A 27,489-nucleotide genomic window follows, 5' to 3' on the forward strand; every position below is an offset into this window, starting at 1 on the left:
TTTTTTTGGACAAACAAAAACAACAATAATAATAATAAAACACTCTTTTTTGGGAAAGATTTTTTTTTGGGTTTTGCAGCTGTTGAAAGTAAGCCGGTTTCTGTTTTTTTGGGGGAAAAAACTTGAGCTGGATCGAGTTTTTGCACGTCACAAAATATCCTTAAATTTAAAGATATTATCATAATTTATTAAAAAAAAATATGTACTACTTTGTGGCATTTATTAAGCATTTAAATAGTATTTTGAACATAAAAGTTCAATTCAAGTTTTCTGCAAATGTTTTAATGCTATTATTCCTTTTGTATTTAAATCCTTAATTATTGAACTGAAAATTCCCTTAATGAAAATCAATCAATTTATATAAATTGTCAATGAAATTCAGTTTGGTTTTTATAAGTATTAGGCACATTTTTACATTAATTGTTCTTTTGTTCAGTTTTTTAAAAACTAATGTTCAAATAACAATTCAATCTTACTCCCATAAGTCGAAATTTTATATTTTCTTTACTTGATATCTTTAGTGCAACTTTCTTTAAATAAAATCAATCAACTCACATAAGTTCCCAATGAAATTATATTTTCTCAATTCTTCTACTTATTTGCTAGATTTTTAGATTTATTATTCATTTTAAATGTAAAAATGTAAAAATGTAAAAGTAAAAGTTTAAATAACTTGAAGCTTACTCCCCTTATATGCCTTACATATGTTCCTTATTGTTTTCAACTTGTCATTTCTTAACTAAAATTATCTTTAAATACAATTAAAGATTACCATACATTTCCAATGAAATGTTTATTGTTATTGTTTACTTTTCATTCCTAAAATTGAAGTAATTAGGTTAATATTATTATTATTTCAACATAAATTCATTTTTTCGTTAATCTTCAAGTCAGAGTCAAGGCTCCCTTGGGACCTTAGATTCTTTGACTTGGTTTGTCATAATAATTTTCGATGCACACAAATATAAAATTAAATATATATAAATTGTAGATACAAGACAAAATTCATATATATTTGTATATATATTTTTTTTCTGCAGACAAATCAGTTTTGCACATGACTTGGCTTTGATTCCTGCAGGGAATGGCAGCAATTTATTGATTTTCTGATGTTCCATGAGAGGAGAGTGTCCAAGTATGCAATTAATGGAGCGTATTTTATTTTATTTGATTTCATTTTAATCGCAAAGCGGCTTTTGAAAGCCTAGACTGGAAATGTGTAATTTAATTTTTACTGAGTGAAAAAAAAGAAACTCAAAAAAACACCTGTTTGATTGAAGCTATATTCTTTCTCTTTTATTCAATTCATTTACTTGCTGGCTGGCCTAGCCCTCGATTTCAATCAAATTTTGGTCTGAAATTCCGCATACCAAACTGATATTCAATTAAGTATTTATAACGCGCAATAAGAATGGAAATAATAATTAAACGAAGAAGGGATACCTCGTAGATAATAGAAATAAATAAAGATACTTACATTTCCAAGAGTTTAAAATCGAATTTCTTTAAACGCTCTCTCTAAAGACTTTCTTTAATAAATTTGCTTTGTTTCCTTGTCGAATATACCCTTATATCTTCCAGAAACCAGGGTATTTGCCCATTTATTTTACATATAAATTTGCATACAACTATAGCTGACCAAATATATAGAGCAGAGCCCCGCAGAAAAGTATCTACAAATAAATATACATATCTCTGCGTCATCATCCAGTTGAAGTAGGAGAAATATTTATTTTTTTGTTACTTTTCGGTCACTTTAGTAAGTCTTCGAGTGCTTCATAAAATAAATTCACATTTATGCAGCCCAGTATTATGCATAAATGTATATATATCTATACATATCGTATATAGCATCCGCATTATGCAGAATGAAGCTGCCTGGAATCAAAATCAGTTTTGGGAATGGAATTTTCTGCGCCATTTCGGGCACCAAAACTAATTTGCATTCAAGTGTAAACAATACAGGGGAAATATCTATATACGAATACAAAGAGAAAGATATATACATCTTAAACAATATATGAGCTGATTAGTAAAATAATACAAGTACTACTTCTTGTATTTCCTATACCATCTTTTTGTTAATAAATTCAATTGTAGTTTGGGAAAATCAATGGTATCTTTGATAGGGACATCTGCAGTCTATAAACAAATATCTACTTAAATTTTCTTCTTGTTAAAGGTAGGCCCAGTGTATGTTATTTATTTGGCATTTATGTAAATTCATTTCAAATGTGGCTTGGCTTCATAAATTTATTTTGTATTTCTTTTGGTTTGGTGCCTAAATTTGACATTTAGCAGTTGGAGATGACTCTTTTATCGAGAGTTTTTCTGTGCTGGGTTTTTGTTTATTATAAAGTGAGTTATTTATGATTTTAGGAAAGAACAAAAACCCACCAAAAATATAAATAACTTACAAAGTTAACTGGCATATCCTTGTCAGTTTTATAAAATTAATTTTATCTTGACTCCCACTCAGATTTCCTGTAAAATGTTCCCTTGAATGTCTTTCAAACTAATTAAGTTTTATGACTACAAGTTTGACTTTAAGCAACAACATATCCTGATCCTTTATGGCTCATCTTTATGATTCTCATACATTTAATGGTGAACTAATAAAAATGCCTTTTGCAATTGTTACTTAAAACAAAAAGCCTATAAAAATGTCACAGACAAAATGAAAATTTTGTTTTAACCATATTTGTGACTACGGGAAATGCGTGACATCTCGTCGATAAGAAGTCAAATGGAGACAGAGTTTATGTGAAAGAGAGATGTATATTTTATTTTATTTTTCTTTCGTTAATTTACCATTTTAACGACCGCTTCTAATTTTCACACCAGCAGCGAATGTCAACACTCGTCGTTTGACAGTTTTGTCAGTGAAAGCAACTAGCCAATTCGTCCATTAAAAAATAAAGTAAAGAAAATATATAAAGGAAAAACATTTCAATTGGCAGAGCAAAAAAGCAGGAAGCAAAAGTCGCTGAGAAAGAAAATGAATAATGGTAATGGTCTCTAGGTAATGTCTCCCAATCTCTTTCACTCTCATTTTAATTTGTTTAATTACCCAAAATTTGACATAAACACGTTTTCAGGGCACAAATGAAGCAGAAGGTTGTGATATAAACAGCGGTCTCAGTATCTCAGTATCTCAGACTCTCAGATACTTAGAACAAAAAAAATAACCATAAAAACTCTGGCTGTGAGTGATTAATGAATTGATTGACACAACACTCTCTGTGTGTGTGTGTATGTGTCCGGCGTTTTGTTGTTATTATCGGAGGCCTAAGGCTATACACTTGCCACCATGAAACCCAAAAACGCTTCCGGGCATCCGTTCCCGGGGAGTATTTTTATTTTTTACGAGACTTTTGTTTCCCTCGAAATTGCTCTGGGGACCAACATCAACCTTTGGCTAATGGCAAAAAGGGAATTCAAGTTGCTTTGGCTAATTGATCTTTTGGAAGCAAAATTATGGTGCAATTATTTAGACTTTACAGGAATTTTAAATGTTTGCACATCATTAGCAATAATAGTATATTCTGAGTCACTTTTAAATGTTACAAAATTTTAATGATATTATTTCAAATTTAAAAAGCGTTTTACTGTTTAATATTCTAAATATTCTGACTTGTTTTTTTAATAACATTCTCAACAATTATTCTTGATTTATGTTTTTGGGAAATATGTTTCCTTTCACCACAGTTTTCCTGTCTTATTTTCCTTTTGCTATCCCTTGGTTGGTTAATGATTCTTGAAGCTATTCGCTTTGCATGCTAATAAGCAGTTTGGCTTGAAACAAAATGAATGGAAATTAATGCCTTCGTTTTGCCTAATATACGACCTAATATAGCCTGGAATTTGGGGGAATTTTTCGGTTATTATTGATTTATGTTAAGATTCTTGCTGTATATATTCACACTCTGCTTAGGTTAACCTAAATTGATCAGTTTGTTGATGGGTAATTCCAGCATTTGTGTTTGGCCAAGTGCTGAGGATTATCTCGAGCCAAGTTAAAACCCAATATGTATATTTTCTTTTAGCCTGGCCTATCAGTTGGCATTTAAACAGCTGCTGACTCGAAAAAACGATATTCAAATGGACATTCCAGGCACGTAAACCCGAGCAGACTTTGTGTTTATAGATTTTGCCCACTTGTTGCTATCTATGTATCTCTAACCGGGGAATAGCTCTGCAGGCGGGTTTAACAGTAACTCCCTAACTCTCTAAAAGATATGCAAAACATGTACATATAGTTTCTTTGCCCCTATGGTTACTTCACGGCCCATAGATTTTGATAGCGTCACAGTACTTACATATATAGTAACTATATACAAAAGCAGCTCCTTCAATTTCTCTCTCATTCACTCACTTCATGCGGAAGCACTTTCTGAAGTTTTATCTACTTGGGGCCGCCACAAAAACTGTTTGAAGTTGGCTTTTTGGGCTCTATTATTATGCACACCAATGTTCGAACCACTGACAATGGGCTAATAAAAGAGGTTCTTAAAGTTATTTGAAGTTAGGAACTTTTGTTAATGGGACGTGAAAGTACTGACATGGAGTGGAAGTACTTATCATACTTGTCATATTAATATAAATAATAACATATATGAAGAGAAAACTTTTTAATAAAAATATATTTCATAGTTTCATAAAATTCTAGATTAATATATAATTGATTTTTATCAAATTTGATAAAAATCTGTTCAAAACTAGAAAAGTTTTTTTGTCTTAAAATTTTCCGATCGTTCCTATGGCAGCTATATATATGAATATATATAGTCCACCGATTTTCCATTTTTCGACTAATATATTAGTAAAATTATATAGAAGAATAACTCCATAGTTTCATTCAAATAGCTTAAATTTGATCCAAAACAAATCTCGCACATCAGTGCTTATGATTCCCAACTGGTTTTAACATCCCCGGAACGAAGTGACTGCTGCTGGCCAAGTATTAGATATGTGTTGTGTTACAAAAGTTGCAAGTCATTGTTTATTAGTATTCAAAGTTAGTAACTGATCATACATACTTACTGGTCATAGATACTTACTGATCATAGTTACATACTGCTCATAGTTAATTACTGATCATAGTTACTTAGTTACTGATCATAGATAATCAATTTTTGGCTTAGTTATGAGCTTTTTAAACTGTGATTTATCGACAATTACTGTCCTAAAAAAAATTGATTACAAAAAATTAAAATTAAAATGATTACGAAAATGTTCAGCTTAGTGATGAACAGTTTTCTATTTGATCCTAAAATGCCATTCCAAATTCAAGAGTATATAAACTTCGGCTTCCCAGAGTTAGTTTCCCTTTTCACCCTTTAAATAATTCTTATTGTAAACTTTTTATCTTTACTTAAAAGCCATAAAGTTAAGATCATCTCTTCAACCTTCGCGATAGGCACTTGTTTGTTGATTTTAATTTTAATTCCTACTTTTTTTTGTAAATTTCTCTATTTACTTAGCATTATTAATGTGTCATTGTTGATTTTTGTTTTATTTTTTTGCTGTATTCCTTATTTGGGCCACACATTTTTGTACGTTTTCTTGCGTACGCGACAATAAAACAATTTTTACGCCGAGTGTTATTTTTTATTTTTTACTGTTTGTGTGCACAGCCACGAGCGCACACAGACGGCAAAAATACGAATAATGAGTTTATGTATTTTAAACTGACCTCATTATGAAGAAAATTGTTGTTTTTTTGCACACAGAGCGTGGAGAAACAAGTTGTTAACAAATGGAATTTTCGAAGAAGAAGTTTTTGGGAGTACAGTAAAGTAAATTATTCTACAAGGCGATAACAAGTCTACTTAGCCTGATAAAGAGTCAATTTTGCTTATCTCAAAAAGCATTTAAAGTTTAATTTTCCTTTTTTATTACAAACCAATGACATTTCAAACCTAAGAAATAGTATAATTGATATATCTTTCTGTTTCTTAGGTATTTATTTTTTCCTTCTCCTTTTTTCTTTTTAACTCAATCGTAATTTAAAATAAAATCTTCATCAATCAAGTGCTTGAAATATTTTGTTTATCTCTTTTTTTTTTATCCTGAGTGAGAAGTTAATAATTTACACACAATTTACGGTACAAGTCTTTTCCGCTACTGCTTAAATAAATTATGTTTATTTTTGGTTATTTATTTATTCTGAAATCAGAAGAAAATTTGACAAAACTGTCACGTAATGTTTTTGAAGTGCATTTGGCAGTTGATGAAAAGACTTGGAAATTTTTGATAGTTCTTGGTAATAAATTAGACAACTTTATAATTATTATAAACACGTGAATTTAATTTATTATAAAATTAGTTAAAGAAAATTAGTATTATTTGGTGAAGAAATCTAAAAATTGCTGGCATCTTTCGGCACTCACTGTAATTTTAATTTAATTTAATTCTAAGCACGTCTCAGAAAAAAAAAACGAATATAACCAAGAACTGTAATTACGTTTGGCAAAATACAAAATGCGGCTTAAAAATATACCAAAAAAATAAAAGAAGAAAAAAGTGGCTAAAAGAGACGCAGATAAATTGGCAAGAACGAAGCACAGAGAAGAATTCTTTTGAAATCTTGCCACGGGTTTGATGAAGAATCTTCTTTCGCCTTTTCCCTCCCTCGCAGCTACAGCGTCATCTTCGCGGTTTTCTAAACGGTGATTTAGCCATTATGTTAACGGTAAAATGTGCAGAATCTTCTTGGCCATGCGAAATGGAGTTTCTTCTTCTCTTCTCTGTTTTTTCTTTTCCTTTATTTTCATTTCTTTTCTTCTGTGTTGAAGAGCCGCAAAAAAAACCGGTTGCTCAGGTAAAGAAGGGGGCCTTTGGCGTCTTTCGCTTTGTGCAACTTCTTCTCCGTTTCTTAGCTTCTTTCGTGTGTTGCATAACCCTTGTATTAAGTTGCCTCGTTGTCATCGCCGTCTTGGCCAAGTTATCTTGAGTCTTTGAGACTTGAGGCTTCTGTTGTCTCATTGTTGCCCTGTTGTAGGTTTGCTAAACATGAGTTGTTAGATGATTTTGTAATGGGGTTAATTTTGTATGGTATTTATAGGAAGATAAGATTTTAAAATTTTATTTAAGGATATATTTGGTAGAAGGGTTTAATTTCTGTTACTTAATTATGCCATAAGGATTTTGTTTATATGATAACTTGTATTTTAGGATGATTTTAAAGATTAAGTCTTTGATTTTTAGCTTAAGAACTATTTGTTTTTATGCATAGTTAAATTTTCTTGAATTTTAAGTTAGTGTTAACCTTAACCAAGCTTTAGAAATGTACTTACAAAATTTTTAGTAAAAAAATATCTTACGAGTTGGAAGATTTATTCCCTGATTTGTATCTTTGAATTATTTGTTTTTATATATAATAGAGTTTCTTGAATTTATAGTAAGAGTAAGTCTTAACCAGACTTAAGAAAAGAACTTCTAAATGTTATGTTAAAGAAATATATATATATTCATTTCTTAATTGTAGCTTTAGACTTATTTGTTTTTATATAGGGTCGAATTTTCTTTAACTTATTAAGAAAGTTATCCTTAAACAAATTGAAGAAAAGTACTTCCAAATGCTGTATTGAATATATGTCTTGAGATTTTCATATAAGATCTAGTCTATATATGATTTCTTACTGCCCTAAAGATTATATTTCTTTCTTCTCTTTAAAAACATTAAAATTTTCCTTTTTATTAAAAGGGGTAGAATTCCGGGCATTTCATGGTCTTTCTTCGCCTTTCTACCTCTTTAATCAATTAAATAATACTCTTCCTTTCAATCACTCTTATTTTATAGATTTTATTTACCAGTTTGACAGTTGCGGAAATACAAATAAATATTTCTGTTTACTAACAAAATTTACAGGCTATAAATAAATGTGAAAAAAGACAACCCAGTGGAAAAGGAAGGGAATGCAGATAAGTGGAAGCAGTGAAAAAAAGGAACATTACCATTATCAGAAATGCAGTTTCTTTTTTCTCTTGTTTACATTCCTTTTTCTTTCCTCTCTCTCTCCCTCTCCTGCTGTTGTCCTTGTCTGCGGGCTGATAAAAATAAAATTCAATCCACAAACAAGAAATATATTTTCAACGCGAGACGCGACAACAATAAAGTAAACAAAATGAAATTGCTTTCCTTCATCATATTTTCCTTCCTCGTCTCGTCTGAGACTGAGACTGAGACTGGCGACTTGTTGAAACTATTTCAAGCGCAAAAAGAAACTTCAATAACAATCCGTCAATAAGGTCTCACTCGAGTGAGATAAAGATACTCGAAAGCCAGATACAAGATACTCGGGCGTGCTGCCATCTCTGTTACTCAATTAGCATGCTTTTGTGAAAAATTTATTGAATCTCTTGTTTAATGAAATTCTATACCCAAAAGGCAATGCCTAGCCATAAAGCGTAGAGATTGAAAATATTGTCTGGGAGGTAATCAATGAAGTTTTATCTTTGAAAGGAGTTATGAAAAAAGGTTTCTTATAAAATTAATTAGATTTGTTTCAGGAAGGAGAAAGTTTTATGACAGTATATTTATTTTTAAAAACTGTTTAATGGTGGAAACTTAAGTAAACTGAACTCTATTATTTAAAGAATATAAAATATGGCAGAATATTATTTTAAATGGATTATATTAATAATATACAATATATTTTATATAATATTCTTTGCCATATTTGAATATACCTTATTGAAATGTTAATTTAAAAAGATGTTTCTTCTCAAAGGTAGATATATGTATAAAGATAAAGTCTTTATTTTATTTCTTTCTTATAAGAAGTTGAACTGGTTATTTACAAATCACTTGAAGATATTGCTTATGACACATACATACATATATTTATGTATCTTATCTTATCAAAATTATGGGCAAATGTTGAAAAAATCAGTTTATTGAATAAACCAAAGTGATAAATATTGCAAATAACATAAAGTAATAATACAAAGATACCTAAGATGGTGTAGTTTTCATTGAATATGATCAGCAATACTTTGAAAATAATACTTAAGAATATAAGAAATTTTTATAAAAGAATATATTCTTAAATTTATTTAATTAACATTCGGATATTTATTATTATTATGTAGTATATAATGTGATTCATTATATATTATTGTATATTATATTATTTAACTAATCCTAACCCTTCAACCCCATTTTATTTATACCTACACCTTAGAAACCCTTCTTTTCTTTATCCCACTGACCAACTCATCGGAAATCCATGTAAAAAAAAACAAAAGTATCTATATATCTATAGATATCTTCAGTTCCAGTTCCAGTTCCACTTTTAATCAATCAAAAAACAAGACAACACAGAAGAGAATATATAACAAATCTTTAAAGTTCTCTCTGCGCCTGCCACCTTGTCATCACTTGATGCAGTCAGATACATGTGTATCTGTATCTATGCATCTGCTAAGCTCAAGCACAAAGCAACAATTATAAACAATGACAAGAGCAGCAATGGCAACAGCAACAACAATGAAATGCATTATTATTATCAGCAAAAATACATGACAAAAGAGTGGACAGAGCGAGAGAGAGAGAGAGAGAGGGATTTTGATGGAGATATATATATGTATATATATATAACATGAGGAGAGAACAAGACGGACAGAGATTATGCTTTTGTGCCACGCGTACAGGAAATTATATAAAACAAGTTTCTGGGCAAAGAGAGAGAGAGAAACGGAGGGGGACAGAAGCAAGCAAAAACAATGAGAAAAACGCAATGCAGTTGCAGCTATTCATATGAGTGTGTATCTGTGTGTGTGTGTGTGTGTGTGTGTGTGTGTGTGTATCTGTGTGTGTGTGGAGGAACATCATCGTATGGCAACAGAAAATGTTGTTGCAAATACAATAAAGCGTTCTTCTCGTGCTACAAACACTTGCCTAGAATATACAATTTTCCACCAGCGAAAAGGATGAAAACTCTTCTGGGCGGTGGTTAAGTATACGACACGTTGGCCCCCCACAAAACAAGTAACAAATAAATGAAATGAGTGAATAGAAAAAGCATTAAGACTGGAAAGCGAAACTTTAATTTGCACAGAATCTGTAGATTATACAAGCTCCTGGGGCTTATGGCTCAGATACTGATGTTTGTTTACAAGAAGCTTACCAAATGAGTTTGCCAGTGGATAAAGTAAAACAGATTTAAGAAGCATGTGGCAAAAGTTAAAAGTAGCATTTTTTAACTGGAAACAAGAAAGGAAGCTAACTTTGGCATGTCGAAGTTTGTAAATCCTTGCAGATTGAAATTCGATCACTAGGAATTAATACAATATAAATTATATATGTATATATGATATAGTAGTCCGATTTTTAACAAAATCTTACACAAAGTTCTAGATTAATATAAAATTGCTATATATGAAATTTGATACAAATCTGTTGAAAACTGGAAAAGTTATATTTACTTTTCTTAAAATTTTCCTATCATTCCTATGACAGCTATATATATGTATATATATAGTCCACCGATTTGGCAGGCCCCGACTTATACACTAGTAAAATTATATAGATAAATAACTCCACAGTTTCATTCAAGTAGCTTAAATCAAATCTCGCACATCTGTACATATGATTCCCAACTGATTCTAACATCCCCGGAACGAAGTGTCTTCTGCCGGCCGAGTCTCAGATATGTGTTGTGTTACAAAAGTTGCAAGTCATTGTTTATTAGTGTTCAAAGTTAGTAACTGATCATACATAATTACTAGTTAAAGATAATTACTGGTCATAGATACTTACGATTCAGAGTTACTTACTGGTCAAAGTTACTTGATGTTCATAGAAACTTACTGATCATAGTTAATTACTGGTCATAGTTAATTACTGATCATAGTTCTATAAATCGTCCGATTGTTCCTATATAAGCTAAATATATGTGTATATATAGTCCACCGATTTGGCATGCTCCGATTTATAAACTTGTAAAATTATATAGAAGAATAACTCTATAGTTTCATTCAAATAGCTTTAATTTGATCCATAACAAATCTCTCACATCTGTGCATATGATTCCCAACTGGTTCTGTCATCCCCGGAACGAAGTGTCTTCTGCCGGCCAAGTCTCAGAAATGTTTTGTGTTACAAAGTTGCAAGTCATTGTTTATTAGTGTTCAAAGTTAGTAACTGATCATACATACTTACTGTTCATTGATACTTACTGATCATAGTTAATTACTGAATATAGTTATTTACTCTTTACCTTCTAATTAATACCACATAAATTTGTAATCAAATTAATAATTTTTTTAAAGTGCTTAATAAGTGTAATATTTTCTCTTATTTACTCTCTTGCGGATTCCATTTCCCTGGAGGCCTTTTTTTCTTCACAAGAACCTTTTTCGAGGGACTTACGAGTTTACCTTTCTCCCACAGACAGACAGAGAGACAGAGAGACAGAGAGACCCTTCATTGTCTGTTGCCACTCGTAGTTCTTTCTTTGAATCATATTTTTTTCGAGATACATTTAGGCTTAAACCTTAACCCTTGCTTGCCAAAATAAAAAAAAATAAAAGGAGGAAAAACCCCAGCAAGGTGATGAGATGGTAGAACTTAGACTTTGCCTGCGGCGGCACAAAAGAGGCAACCCCCTTTTGGAACACTTGGCGCCTTTTACTCATTTCGTCTTGGGGTTTTTCCTCTTTTCCTTTTTTTTATTTTTTTTTTGTTTTTTTGGTCCCCCATCATCATCATCATCAGCATCCTCATCTCACCATGTGGAATGGTAGAGAAAGATGTTAGTTCGGTTCATGGAGAAAGGGGGCTCGGCTCGACTTGGCTTTGGCCCTAAGTGTTTCTTGTAACTTGAGTCTTCAAGTGGCCAGCTGGCATTTGCCTTTGCACAGCTTTTTTTCTCTCTGTGTGTGTGTATATTTCTTTCTTTCTTTCCTTCAAGTGCGGCAACTTATGTCAAGCCGTGGCGTTTTGTTAATAATAATACTGTAAAATATAATATTGTATGTAAGAAACAAAAGAGATGTACAAAAAATGTTAATACAATTTCCTTTCTCCCTATATCTTTGTGTGTTTCTTGCAGTGTTTCATACGTTTTCGTACTCGTTTTTTGTGTGAAGAAGCCAAAAACATTATCATCATTATCATTATCATCAAGAGAGAAACAACGGGCACATCTAACGCTGCAGCTAACAGATGAGCCCCAACAACAGATGTCAATTGCTGCAGCCGAAAATGCAGGGTAAGTTAAGATCACAAAGGGGGAATCCCCGGGGTCCAAAAGGGGGTTTTTTTTAGCAGCTAATTAGATGGATTTGGTGCAAATCTGGGATTTTTGGAGGGGTTAATCTCGGTATAAGGGTTGAATTTAGCTTCAAATATACCAATTAAACTTTGCATTTAATAATTAGAAATGTATATCTATTACTAAAAGCAATTAATAATTCTAATAATGTCTTAGACAGCACCTTTGCTGGTTCGGAAATGGAAAAAACCTTCATTTATCACCGGGACAAAGTCTGGCCTCTGTCTCTGGCTAGACATTTAATCTAAAAAAATGCTATAACTGTGGTCCTAACACTCATGTGCCAGTCATTAGAAGCTCATTGAATATTGCGACATCACGCCTGTTGTGTGTATATATATTCTATATACAATATATGTATATATTTCTTTTTCTGTGACGAAATCATTAATTGCACACTTTGGTTCGTATGAGTATTTCACAGTTACATATACGTATCTGTATCTGTTAGCTCTCTCTGTATCTGTATCTCTGGAGACTGCATTCTATGTCTCACAGCTTCTCTCTTTCTCTCTCTCTGTTTCCCTCTTTCTCTCTTTCTCTACACATTCTCTACACATTCTCTACACATTCTCTACAATATTTTGGCGCATATTTCGTTAGGTGATTTATGGTTTCTCTTCGTTTGTTGCTTTTTCTCATAATTTGAGGGCCTTTTTTTAGGTGGTATTTTTGTTACTTTGGTATTTTGATTGAAATTGATTTTATTACTCGTTTTTTTATTAGTTTAACTCGGGAATTGTGTGTGTGTGTGAGAAATTATGTGCCGAATTTTTATGTTTTTATTTTCGCCCTCAGCGCGGGTTTTATTGCTGAACTTGTTTGGTTTTTTTGGGTTTTTATTTTATATATCCGAAACTGAGCTCCATGGCAAGTGCCATTGGAGATTTCGAAAGCAAAAGGGGCCATAAAAAGGCCACTTGGCAACCAAGGGTTAATAAGGGGCTTATCTAAAAGATTTTTAAAGATTTTCTAATTTTCTCAACAATTTAAAGTCCATTTAGAAAGTTCTCAAGCAAATCCAATATTTAAATAATGTTTTTTATATAGAAATAAATTTAAAACCTACAAATTATCTTGTAAAAACTATTAAATTCCTATTGTTTCAAGGACTTTCTTGTAGTCTCTGCAATTAAATCATGAAACCTGACTTGGTGTTGATATTTTTTTATTTTACCGCCACTAATTGTCATTGAAAATATAAAAACCAAAAAAAGTGAAAGCGCGCAATGAGAGTGCGGAGTGTGTAGTCTAGTGTAAAAGCAAAATAAAAAAATAAAACATAATAAAAACGTTTAATAAGTTTTGGAAAATCCATAAATTACAAAGATGAGTAATAACTGAACATTTTTCCAAGCCAAATTCATTTTATTTTAGGCCTATGAAATAGTTTTTTTTTGTTTTTGACTTTGCAGCCATGAAAAATGTGAAACAACTTTATTTCATTGTCAGTGGGTCTGCCTCTCTCTCTCTCCCTCTCTCTCTCTATCTCTCTCGCTCTGACTCTGTGGAAAACCGGCTTGAAAACGCTGAAAAATGAAAAACAAAAAAAAGCGATTACGCTCGCAAGCCCGAAACTAGAAAATGAAAGTGAAAGTAGGCCAAACTCATCAGCATGCCCGATTCCGACTTTGACTTGGACTCGGAGACTCAACAAACTCAGCAAACTCTAGCTCATCGGGTCTATGTGTCTGTAGGCCTATCTAAAATATATATCTTTACAGAAAACAATGCAATCACTCCACTTCACCGCACACACACCACATCTTCACACACACACCGCACACACTCCGCTGGGGATTTGACTTTGCTTCACTTTCGTTTTCAGCGGACAAGTCTCTCTTTTGGCCTATGAAGAAAAGTGAAAATGATTCAGTGAAAATCTTGGCTTTGGGAATGCGTTATTACGGAGTGTGTGAGAGTGTGAATGAATGCGTTATGAAATTGGTCTTTATAAGGGGTATCTTTAGAGGGTCAATAGGGGAGTTAAAGAGGTCTACAATAAGTATTTAGAAGGAAGGAAATGAATATATTAAGAGTTAAGATTTTACAGATGTTAAAAGGGTTTTAAATATTTATTTCATAAAGTCATTCATAAAGTCTTTATAAATTTAGATACAAGAATTACCTAGAATTGTGAAAAAACTTAGCTTGATTACCTTAGCAAGAATCATTTTGTTGACCAAGCATATAAGATTATACTGAAATATTATTATTTATGGGATTGCATAGACTTGACTTGATTGTGTTTGATAAGATAACACAATGAACAAGTTAAGGTTAAAGCCAATCAAGTAATATTGCCTTATAAAACGTATAACTCTGGAATAAAGAAATTATTTTAAGTATATATATATAAGACAATATTACTAAAACATTCAACTCTGAAATAAAGACTTTCCTTTCCTATGTTCAATTAAAATTCAATTTAAACAAAGTATCCGTATAAATTTCCAATTTCCTTGGCTAATTGACCTTCAGTTTTTTTTTCCCACCAAAAATTGGCCTTATCCCTACCCTCAAAATGTAGACCAACTTTTTTTCACAGTTCAATAAGTTTCAAAAAGCGAAAATGTTACTTTAGCCAAGAGGCAACCGCAACTACGACAGGAAAATAAATGGCTGGGAAAAAGGGCATTAGGAGGCAAGACCTCGGGACTGGACAAACCATCTATAATTTACTTTTTTTTAAGCGCTTCAAAACATAGATTTTCCATTTGGCAACAGCTATTCTCACCAGCAACAACAACAACAACTACAGTAACAAGAGGAACAATAACGATAACGATACCGATAACCGCCCACACACACATACATATATATATATATATATGTATATATATACATATATAGATATAGCTCCACAGTAACAGCAATCGACACTTGGCTCCGCCCAATAACAAAAAACACGAAAATTCGCCTCTCCATCTCCAATTTTTTTGTTTTTTGGTCGCTCTCTTGGCGAGAAGAAATTATAAGCCGCTTACATAACAATCAATGGGCCTTAAGAGTGCACAGGGCGGACCATGTTACCATATCTGTTTGGGGTTCATCTACAGGGGCGTCCTAGAATAAAATTGAGGGGAGACCATTAAAAAAATTTCCAAATTCCATTTCAGGGGAACAACTAGGAAAATGTTAAAATAGGAAATACTAAAAGAAGACAGGTTTCTAAAGTTAACAAAGAGATATTTCGATTGTATCTTAAGTATTAAGTTTTTTGAAGATTGCAAGGGTATTCTATGGTCTCTTTTCTTTTGTTGCTTGGTTTTGTGATTCAAAAACAAGAAAGGAAACTAATTTCGGGATGCCAAAGTTGATATACAATGCAATTATATTATAAGAATCGTAAATCGATCATAAATAAGCTTAAAATATTCGCACATTTTGAACCGATATTTATTAATATTTTTATATAACCATTTTTGTTGACAAGTCAAAGGGTGAAAATCTCATACCTATGCTAAAATTGCATTAAATTGAATTCGGAAAGCTTTTATATGTTACTAGTTATTGGGTTTATAAATCTGCATACTTATTTTCCGCGTTGCATTCTTCAGACTGGAATTATGACACTCCCAAGTGGACATTTACATTTAAATATTTACTAAAATTTTCCTCACAAATTTTAGGACAGTGAAAGGGTAAAACTTTCATAACTAAGTCAAAAATGCATTAAATTCAATTCGGAAAGCTTTCCTATGTTAGTTTTTATTGGGCTAATCAATCTGTATACTCAATTTATAGTTACAAAAAACATTTAATTTTTGCTAATTTTTTAAAATGTTAATCCGTTATTTTTATTGGAAAAAAAATTGAAAAATTGTTAAAATTTGTATCTTCAATTGAACATGGCTAGATCGATTCAGCTTTTAACGCTGATCAAGAATATATATGATTTATAGGGTCGGAAATGATTCTTTCACTGCGTTTCAAGCTTCTAACTGAAATAATAATACCCTGGAAGGTCATTAAAAAATTACAGCTTTCTCTGGTTTTGTAGTACTAAAAAGGTAATCAAAAACATTAATTTAAATTACCTGATATCATAAAAATTAAAATACATTTAATATACATATTCCCAACCCCTTTTTTAGATAGCCTGTTTCCCTCTACGCCCCTGTCTCGTAGGCCTCTTCCACTAGAGAGTGTAAGCATGTTGCCATGTTTTATTTTATTATTATTATTTTTTTTTTTTGCTCGCCCTAATTGCACTGGGCGTGGCAGGCAAATCAAATTCGTAAACAGATTTCATCGTTGCCACGGGTTGGGGGTAAATACTCATCGTCATGTTCTTAAATTTTTCCTATTGCTGAATGCAATCAGGCAAGTGGCATAAGGAAAATTCCGAAAAAAAAACAACAACAACAACAGCAATGAAATCATGGAAATACCAAGAAAATGAGAAAAAAGAGAGCTCGTCTCGTTGACGCCCAATAGGAAACTTTTTTTTATGACTTACGCTTTTGTTGCTATTGGCCCTACACTTTGTCATTGCTTTGGATAAAGAAGAAAATTCTTTCCCCTTCTTTCCCCACCATGAAAAGTATTTGCGCAAAAGAGAAAAAATTATCGCATTTTATTTTCATCCTTATCAGACGCATTTTCCCTCTGGCTCCACTCGCACACGCCCTTTGTGTGTGTGTGTCGCCTAACCGAAATTTATATGCAGACAGCGCGATATTGCAGTTTTCCCAACCCCTTGGGGCCCCCCTTTATCTTTGGCTTTTCCGCCACACCCCGCTCCCCTTGGTCAGGGACTAAGGAAAATAATTTTCGCTTTTGTTATTACACACAAACATAGTGTTTGTTCTTCTTCTCTGACTGTCTTTTTCTTCTTGGCAAATTGCTTTCCATTTTTTATAGGTTTTTTTTCGACTGCATATGGTCAAAGCAGACAAAATAGATATTTATGGGTAAGATAGCAAGAATACACTAGAAAAAATAGCTTCATAATACAGAAAAATGTGAATTTAATTAAAAACCTATTGAATATAATTTTATAGCAAAGGTAGAAGGTCAGGAAAGTAAAAATAACTTAAGTATCTACATTTTAAATATGAAATATTTCTTTAGATATCTGTGAGGATTAATTATTATAAATATTAATAAACTTTGCCAATGTTTCGATGTTTATTTCGATATTTACTTTAACAAGGAATATTTGTGTTAAATCCAAAACTATTTTATTTTCAACTTACAACTTCTTTTATTATCTTTAATCTTTTTTTATCACTGCATCAAATTTATAGTAGAAGAAAAAACCAACTAGAGGGCATTAAAATGTATATATCTTCTTTGAGTGCCTCACATAATTTACAATTTCCTTTTGTTCTTTAAGGACAAAAGTTAAAAATGTAATTAAATTTTCCTGGAACTGACAGAACTCCCTACTTGTGATTTAATTAATATTTTTTTTTCAACATATCCTTCAAGATTGATTGAGAGGTAACATTAGAAATGGACTGGGCAGGCAAAAGTCTGCAAACAAACAACCGGCGGCTGTTTATCACAAACAAAAATTGTGAAACACAATCCGTCTATGTCATTAGCTTATTTTATTATTATTAATATTTTGGTGTTTATTTGGTGAGAAAAGCGTACACACGCACAGCATCTTCTCGAATGAAATTGAATCCCAACAATGCGGAGGAGGAATGCACGTCAAAATATTAATTACACGCTGCTTATCCAAACAGTTTTTGCCAATTTGTTGTTACTGACAACCATAAAATTTGTAATGGGATCTCTTCTGACTGCCTGCAGACATATAGCAGACGGAGTCAGAAATCCATCAGGGGTCAATGGATAATTACATAAGCCCAGGATAACAACCTTTATGATATATATATATTTGTATAAATTGCTCCTGGTCTTTCGCTTAATTGATTCCCAATCCATAACAATGCTTTCGACATTTGTCTGGTTTCACACATTAATTTAGCTGAAAAACCCAAACTGCAATTGGTTAGTACCATTAAATATTTGTAAGTTTGCCCCCAATTTAACTTTAAACTTTCAATTGACACCATTTTGGCGCTTAAATTTTCAAAGAGTTTTTGAATTATTAACAACATGCGCTTAACTTGCAGTGTTTGGGTGTTTGCTTATCGATTGATTAACTTTTGCCATATGCGAATTATTAAATATTAAGCTTGTTTTGCATAGTTAAGTAATTGAGTGAGGTGAACTCGAAGTTTTCTGTTAAATGGAGCATATTTTGTGTTTACCAGGGAATTTGCTTAGCTCTGTTTACATTACATTATTTACTTAGTGGGTTGTGTTAAATTTTAATATTATTAAACAATTTTGAAGATAATTTGTATATTGTAAGACCTAAATCAAAAGCCACGACCATAGAAATTGTTTGGCAGTTCTGATGTACAAAATAGTGTTGCCTACTTTTGAGGGTCGCTGTACAGCAAGGATTTTCTTAAATTAAATTCCTTCTAGTGAAGGCCATACTTATCTGATCGAGCTAAAATTTAGTATATAGATAGATATTATGATAACAATAATATCTACTATACTACAAACTTAATATTTATTGAAAAATAGCAATGAAAATAACCTTGAAGAAAAGTTGTAAAAAAAGAGTACAGTATTTTCCTTTTAAATATCTAGATTCCATCAAACAGATCATGAAAAATAACTTATTTACTTTTATATAATATTGTTTATAGATCTTCCTTTCCAGTCACTAGCTTAGCTTTTGTAGACTGTCTCCCCTTTAGCTCATTATATGATTTATTTGATTTTATATTTAACTTTTGCATTTGCAACCTAGAAGTGTCGCCTCAACCCCAAACCAAGGTTTTTGTGTGACTTAAGAGCCTGCTTAATTACCCATCCAAACCATCGGATTTACTTCTCTCCGTACTCCATCAGTGTGCCCATCTACCTGCCTCAATATATAGAGACCAAAGAGACTTCACCTTCAAAGCTTATTTATTTTTTCTGCAAATCAAGTTTAAGCCCAAAACTGAAAATGGTTTTTTGCCATATATTTTTTTTTTGTTTTCGCTTCTGTCGTTTTCTTTGCGCCGCAAAAGTTTTGATGTCTATAAATGTTGGTTAAGGTTGGTTTAACTTTGAAATCAAGTTTAGACAAACACACTGCCATTAAATTATGGTTTCAACTATGGGGGTTTTAGCTATTAGCTACACTTTTGTGCTGTTGGTTGGTTAGTTGTAATTTAATGCCTTTGTCTTTATGGTCCGACTTTCGTATCCGTATCGTGAGTACGATCTTTTTGATATGAGCTCTGTGGCAAAGTGGGATATATGTACATATATATACCCGACCGATTGTTCGTTTTTGGTATCATTTGCTGGGCATTAGACACGGTCTGATTACTAGATAAATTCATAGATATGTAAGCGATGGCATTAAAATAATGGTAAATTATGTACAAACTGTCATGCGTTGCATTGCAACAAGGATGGAACGAGATCAGGGATAACATTGTATGGCAAAATTGTTTCCTGGTTTGTATTTCATTATTTAAGAGGTATTATTCAAACTAAAAGCCTTAAAGATAATGTTTATCTTTGCTTTTAATGCCTTTCAAGTCAAGTTATAGCTTAATTATTACATATTCGTCATCATTGGTTGGTTTATTTCCCAAGAAATCGTTATGACTAACCATATTAGCTTAGGAACTAACGAGGATAAACACACATTACTTGAGCCTGGACAATCCCTTTCTTTTTCGACCAGGACGAGGACGTGTTTGCTGTGCAAACTTTTGTTTTTATTACCATATTACTCATTTATTGCATGCTGCAGTTTTCTTTTTTTACTCCAAGGGGAGAAAGGAATTCTTTTGTACATATATATTATTTTACGGCTTCATTTTGGGCAAAAAAACCAACCCAGAAAAGACCCAGAGTCAGAGCCAGAGCCAGAGCAATAATAAAGAGAATCATATAAATGAAAACGAGGGAACAAACAGAGGAAAAAATTTAAAAAAAATATATATGGAAACAAAGATGAAGAAGAAAATAATAATAATTTTTGCCTTGGGGTAGGTCATGCCTCGTCTCGGTCTCAGTCTCGTCTTGATCTTCACACTGCATCCACAATCCGAGTCCATATGTAATAAAAGCTAAAAGGCATCTCTCTCTCTCTGAATGCTGCATTCTGGGTATCCCTTGTAGATGTATCTCAATCTGTATTCTGTATCTGTATCTGTGGCCATAAATGTATCTGCTAGAGTGTTGTATCTGTGTGTGCCGTCTGTCGCTTCGTTTCATGTCTCATCAACGCTCTGAAGAGTTTTCGGTATGCATCAGCATCTTGGGGCCATTGAAAAGGCAGTCTCCTCCCATCGCTGCACATTTCATTTTCGTTTATAATAAAAATCCATTCCCATTCCCATTCCCAAAAGGAAACTTTTACGACAATGAGCTTGGAGCATTTAGTTTTTATTGTGATATGAACTTTCCACCATTTATATTGAATATCAATATTTGATATTGAACAATTAGCAATTTCTGTGCCATGTTAGACTTTAATCTCTTGTAAAAAGCATCGCCTCAATTATGCAAATGGTTGTACGGCTTTTCTGCTTTCTGTGTCATTGGTCTGACTGGCCATCAATTAATTTAATGGCATCAACAATGAGGTTTTTATTGGTGCATAAATTATAATTAAATAAAATGTTAAGCATTGTCAAGAGTCTAAACAGAGATAAGAGGCAAATAATTGTATACAAGTACGAAAATAAATAACAAATGAAAGTACTTTCAAGGATAAATTATTATATTACTCTCTGTTGTAAAAGTCATAACCCTTTAATGCTGTTTAACAAAAACTATGTCCAATTGCTTTAATTACAAATCCACAAATTAATAATTAAACTATTAATTGTGGGAACAATAAAGCTTACTAACCGAAAGACTTTATTACGATTGAAAGGCATTAAATGCCTTCAAATTGAAGGCTAAAACAAAACCAAACGATGTTCCCAATATTAGTTGGATTAATTATTTATTTTTTTGTTTGAGAACCATAATAGAAAATTGCCCTAACTAATGAAAAATTGCCAATTATGAGTATTTTATGATTCATTTTGTTTTTTTTTTTATATAGTTGATTTATTTATTCTTTGTCTTTTTTTTACTCCCTTTTTTGTTGCCACATTTATTCGAACGTTCATGTTAATTACTGCAATTTCCGTTTCACAAAACTTTCAAGTTCGACTCAGTGGCATTGTTTGCCTTTGTTCCAAAGTTTTCCTTGTTTAATTTCAATGGAAATAAAATATAAAAAAATATATACCGAATGAAAACTGCAGTTAAAGCGAATTAAATTATTAATTGGACTTTAGCGTGTAAGGATACTTTTATCTTCTGTGGCTTATTGGAGGAGTTTTCGCAGTAATACTTCTTGGAACATTTCTTTTTTTTTGGGTGCGGTTGGCGGTTACTCCATTTCTTGCAATCCCTTTGATTAAACAGCAGGCGGTGCATTTTCCTCCCCATTTTAGTACTTATTACTTGGAGAATTAAAGGGTATGCTTGCACTATCATCATCTGTCTAGACAGATTTAAATTCCTTTTGATTGAAATTAGTTATTTGTGATCACAAAAAACTAATTATAAAGAAAGTACTCTATACAAAAAATAATAAATATCACCAAAGGTCGATTATTCTTATTTATATAATGAGAAATTGTATACACATTGTATTAAATATACATAAATAAGCATCAATAATAATTATAATCATAATAAATATTAAACAATGTTATTGATTTGTTGGCGAAATTTAGATTTTAAATTAAAACATTTTAAAATTATAAATGAAAGAACTATACAAAGATATTATATGGTAGATAATCTATAAAATCATCGAAAAACATTTAAATTAATCGATAAACACACAATTTAAAAACTAAAAATAATAACCCTCTAAAGTATGCAACACATAATGTAACACTTATCCCTGCACCGGGTATTCTTAAGACGTTACTATCTCCCTTGCCTGCTTTTACTTATTTCCTTCAGCGGTTTGGTTGTGCATTGGGAAATTTTCCCCCCATTTTCAATTTTCCTGCTGCACTTTCCTGCAGCTGTTTTGTGTCTTTCAGCTGTGCGCGAAATTTTCATGAAAATTGCTTCTGTATTTTCTCTCTCTCTGCGTGGCATTGTTTATTTGTGCCTCTGTGTGTTGTTGTTTGGTTATGTGTGGGCGTTGTTTCTTTATTGCAATTAAACATGCAATTTGGGGCCAGACCATAAAGCATACATAGGTGCAGTATTCAGCCCATTGTGATACATACAGATATCCAAATCGGAATGAATGCCAGGTATTTGTATCTGTGCTCTGGATATATGTATATTGCTTCTGCTTTTCGTTTCGATTGTGAGTCACAGAGGTTTTACTTTCATTGTGGGGTGAAATGTGAACATTGAGGTGTTTTTAACTCAGCTTTTGGGCTAATGAATGAGCTGATTGTGAATGGAAGTTTTCAGAGGGTTAGGGTCTTTAAGAGAGTGGGGAAAACCAAAATGTACAGGTTTAATGGGAACTACACAAGTAATGAATTCTTAAATCTAATTAACAATATAATTATGTTTTATATTAATGCGTTGCTTAGTTATAAATATTTATTGATTTATAGTTAAGTAGTTTTGAAAGGTTTATTTAACTTCAATAAATTTAAAGCTTAAAATGATTTAGGAAAGAATATATTGTAAAAACAGTTTGAATTGGAAATCTTACTATATATATTTCTACAAGAAGTCTTTAAAAATAACCAAAAAGACTAATAATATGTTAAAACAGGTGATAATATATTGCAAAAGACAAAAGATAACATGGAAATCTTAATAATTAAATATTTATACAAGAAATCTCTAAAAAAAAAAACCCAGAAAATGACTAGTAAAATCTTCATAGAAGCAACTCGTCTAGATTTGTATCTAAACCCTTTATAGTTACCCCTTATTTCCAATCAAATGCACTGTCTAGTATATTTAAAACTGTGTTTCAATGTCTACAAATATTCAGATTGCCTGATAGCTTCTTAAAGAATCTGTCCCTGGAAAACCACGCTTCATTTACCGGCAGCACACACGGCGTATACGCAATTTATGTGCGGAGGCAGAAGCAGGAGCTCATATCCTTTTTGTTTTTTTGTTGATTTTGATGAAATGTCTGAGTTGTGTTCGGCTGTCTTGATTTATGACGATGATCCTATTGGCAAGATTATGAGCACACACACACACACACACACACAAATGCCAGAGACAAATGTGTTCGCCGGCAGCTCGACGACAGCTGCAATTTAGAAATTAAATTTGCCATGCAACATTAAAAAAAGAAGTTGAATGTGTAGCAAAGAGTGGCTGTGATTCCAGTTCCAAGGAACTTGCAACGCCTTCGCCTTTCTTGCCTGTGCAACGTTGCATGGTTTTTTTTGGTTAGGAAGGGGGCTCGACACATGCTGCGCTCTAATATCCGGCAGATACAGATACAAGGGTCCCTAGATTCGGCATATAGATAGAGATACTCGGGACTCTTGCGTTTGCTAATAATTCATTATCGCTGGCGCTACGTATCTGTATCTATGTATCTATGTATCTGCAGCTGGCAAACAGAACCCTGTCTCCCTCTCTTTTCCGCTGCCAGCTTTTTGTTGTTAATTAAGTGCAATAAACTGTAGAGCCAAGACAATGAACTTTTTCGTCAGGGGTTGATGCGTTTTTTTGTTGTGTTCTGTCGTATTTCATATGTTATATGTATATATATATATATATGTATATTTGTGTATTTCCCTCGGTGACGTCACATTCGCATTCACAACTTTTAATTTCATCAGGAGTAGGTTGATATTACGTTATAGAAGCTTCGAGTTTAATGTCCTCTTGCTTCAAAGGTGAAATTTTTTAAGGGAAAATTGTTTGAAAATTGAAGTAGAATATATGAAAATACCATTTTTGCAATATTTTCTGGAAGTAAAAGTAAACTAAACACTATATTTTCTTAGCTTTTACTAACTTTAAACTCTCACCTTAAATTAAAGAAGGATTTCTTTCTAAAAGATTATATTAAAACAGAAGATAAATTATAACAGAATTCCAGAAAACGTTGAAAGAAAGGGAAAAGCATTTTCCCTCAGCATGGCAACAGTTCAATCATGACCAAATCGAATTGTGAAAATGCTGTGCAAATCTTTTGAATTAGCAAAACATCATGTTCCACTCAAAATGGCACGCACTGTAAAATATTCTAAGGATTTTTCGATGCCACAGAGAAGCAGGAGAATTTTCCAGAAGGGGGAGAGGGAAAGCCAAAAGGCGTTGGTGGGAAAATAAGAGCTAAACAAGGACACCCAGGACAAACCCAGAGAGTCCTTCTTCCACTGTTTGCTGTTGCTGTCCTTATTGTCAACACTTGTGGAGTCCTTTGCCGAACATGTTGAACCTTAATTTATGCCATTGACAGTTGTCGGCCATCGCCGACTGGCCGTGTCCTTGTCTGCGGCTGTGTGTGCCAAAGGATTTTTGAGGGCTCACCTTCGACCCAATAACAAAAGGCTCCTCTCTCTATGGAGGACCACCCACGCCCAGTCAGTCTCATTGCCAATGCTCATTGTCAACTTTTTATATTTTTCTTTATTTTTTGGCACCAACCCTGGGGTCCCCTCCTGTCCTATCGCCTTGTTTATGATAATTTTTTATGGCTTATTGTATTTGATTACACGTGCAGGTGTAAACAACAATAAATAACAAATCAGCCAGTCGATGTTAGGCTGTTACTATTTGTGGGTTCTCCTATTGTCCCTCGAGGGTTTACATTTCATTGGAATTATTTTTGCATTATTATTTCTACATCACTAATTTAATATAAAAATTCTTTTCATTGCAGGTATGTATCTTGAAAGTGATTTAAAAGTACCTGAAGCTGATTAATGTAAGTTTTTATGTCCTAAAAGATCAAAGAAAAGGTAAAGCAAGAACAATTTAACGAAATAGTTGATATTTATAGGGTTGGAAGCAATATATATTAAGAGAAAATGCTGCAGATTATTTAAGTTATTAAGGATTAATAAGTTTTTTTTATAGAACCTTTTAATATTTTCAATATATATATATTTATATTTCCTAAATATATATTCATAGCTTCAACTTTAATTAAATTAATCCAAATGTATTAGCATTTGTTTTTAATAAATTGATTTATCCCATTTTTCACAATGCAATTTGAGGAAACCCTAAATCTTGGCCCAAAAGTTTTTGTGCAACATTTCCTTGGATAACTTTTTTTTTTTTGGGCGGCCGCAGACGAGAAGAACAAGTTCTTCCGCCAACATCTGTTGGCAAAGCCGGCCAAAAAGTTGTTACCAACTTTGAACTGGCCAATTGCTTATAGCCGCTGCTGCTGTTGCTGTTGCTGCCGTTGGTTACGCGTTCCTCTTTATCAGAACTATAAATCTAAAATGGCATTTCCGTTTTTCATTAAGTATTTTCCCTCTACAAGAAGCCATTCCAGTATAATCCCCCCCCCTTTCCCCTCCCCTGCTGTTGTTAGCCATTGGCGCTTATTAAAAAAGTTAGTGGAAACCCAATGCAATATGAGTTTTGGAGCACAGAGAAGGATAAGAATGACATTATTTGTATTTGTTTTGGATTTACAATGCAACAGAAACTTTAAGGGGGGCAAACAGTGGAATTAGTGATATAACCAAAAAGATTTTTTTGCACTTTAAGGATTAGAAGGGATTTGTATTTGTAAAACTATATATTTCTTTCTTTTGAACACAGAAAAAATTAAATGCAGTGCGATTTAATTGAAGTTTTTATTGAAAGGCAGTATTAAAATTTTTTAAAACATAGATGGACAATGTTTATAATATTTTTTAAACTTCATAATTAAGAAAGATATTTCTGATACCTTAGATTTAACAAGAAAGGAAACTAGCTTCGGGTATATATGATTGTATCGGAAATCGATCATAACTAAACTTAGAATATATTCGTTCTTTGAATCAATATTTATCGATATTTTTATATGACATTTTTTCGAAATATCAAAATTTTAAAATGTCATAACTAAGCCAAAAATGCATTAATTTTAATTCGAAAAACAGTTATAATTTTGTATTAGGTTAATAAATCTGCATACTAGACTCAAAATTTAAAATGTTTAAAAATTTTAGCAATTTTTTTTAATTTTAACAATGTATCTTTAAAAAAAAAAATTATAAAATTTCGAAACATGCTTAGATCGATTCGGCTGTGTATGCTGATCAACTTGACTTATAGGGTCGGAAATGACTTCTTCATAACGTTTTAAGCTTCTAATTAAAATAAAAATACCCTGCAAGAAAAAAAAAATTAAATATTGAAAACTATAAATTATTAATTTAAGAATATAGTTTTCTTAATATTAAATATAATATTATATTTGTTGGCAGTCGTAATATTATAAGCCCGCGATAAAGACAAGCCCGAAGCCCCTGCAAAAAACGACTTATACGCCAGCGAGTTACGCACACACATACTCACACTATCATACACACACACACACACACACGCATGTGGTGACTCCCCAAATGCCCCCGTAATCCCCAACGTTCCACTCTTGTTCCCTTGCCACCGTTCCCCTCATTACTTCATTCCGCTCCACACATTCGCTCTCTCTTACTCTTACACACACACATGTGTGTGTGTGCTTGGGCTCCACACACTCCAGAAGTCCATCTCTGTCTCTGTCTCGGTCTCGGTTTCTGTGGGCTTGCATCGTGTTCCATTCTATACGTTCCGCTGGCAGCCGCGAGAACATTTCTGCGTTCTGCGGGCAAAACACAAAAACTGCGACGCAATTCTGACGCTGAACTGTACAGTGGAGGACATTGACATTTTGCATTTTCGTTTCGTTAGCATTTTTCGTTCGTTTCTAGTGAGAGCGAGAGAGAACAGCAAAAGAGCGAGAGAGCCAAGTTGGGAACAAAATGGAATGGCCAGAACACGTTGCCAGTGTTATTTTACTTTATTTTTTTGTATTTTTTTTTAGCTGTAGAACAACTCATTAAAGTTGTGATAATGCGCGAGTTTCATGTTCTCACTTTTGAGGAATCTCAACAGTTTTATGGAGTGTTTTGCGATGCGTCAGTTTGGGAAATGAAAATAATTCGAGGGGATTACAACATTTTTTAAATTATAAAACTATTTTAGAAATTTTAAAATATTTAATCTC

At 32.5% G+C, this 27,489-nt stretch overlaps 1 protein-coding gene across 6 annotated transcripts in view; it reads left to right on the forward strand.

Moving 5' to 3' along the window:
* The window catches only part of tai (basic helix-loop-helix family member taiman), a 106,658-nt gene that overhangs the window by 23,659 nt on the left and 55,510 nt on the right, over window positions 1–27,489 (forward strand). For 5 of the 6 annotated variants that reach the window (XM_086831438.1, XM_020952164.2, XM_086831437.1 and 2 more), the window contains one exon: window positions 12,060–12,218. The exons of the other annotated variant lie outside the window; for it this stretch is intronic. Coding sequence is in view for 2 of the 5 variants with exons in the window: in XM_020952164.2 (XP_020807823.2) it covers window positions 12,190–12,218 (29 nt within the window). In the remaining 3 variants the exon portion in view is untranslated. The remainder of the gene's footprint in view (window positions 1–12,059; window positions 12,219–27,489) is intronic. 6 annotated transcript variants of the gene reach the window in all.

Source organism: Drosophila serrata, unplaced genomic scaffold (assembly GCF_035046125.1).
Source record: "Drosophila serrata isolate PLE 108 unplaced genomic scaffold, ASM3504612v1 contig_240, whole genome shotgun sequence".
Lineage (NCBI taxonomy): Eukaryota > Metazoa > Arthropoda > Insecta > Diptera > Drosophilidae > Drosophila > Drosophila serrata.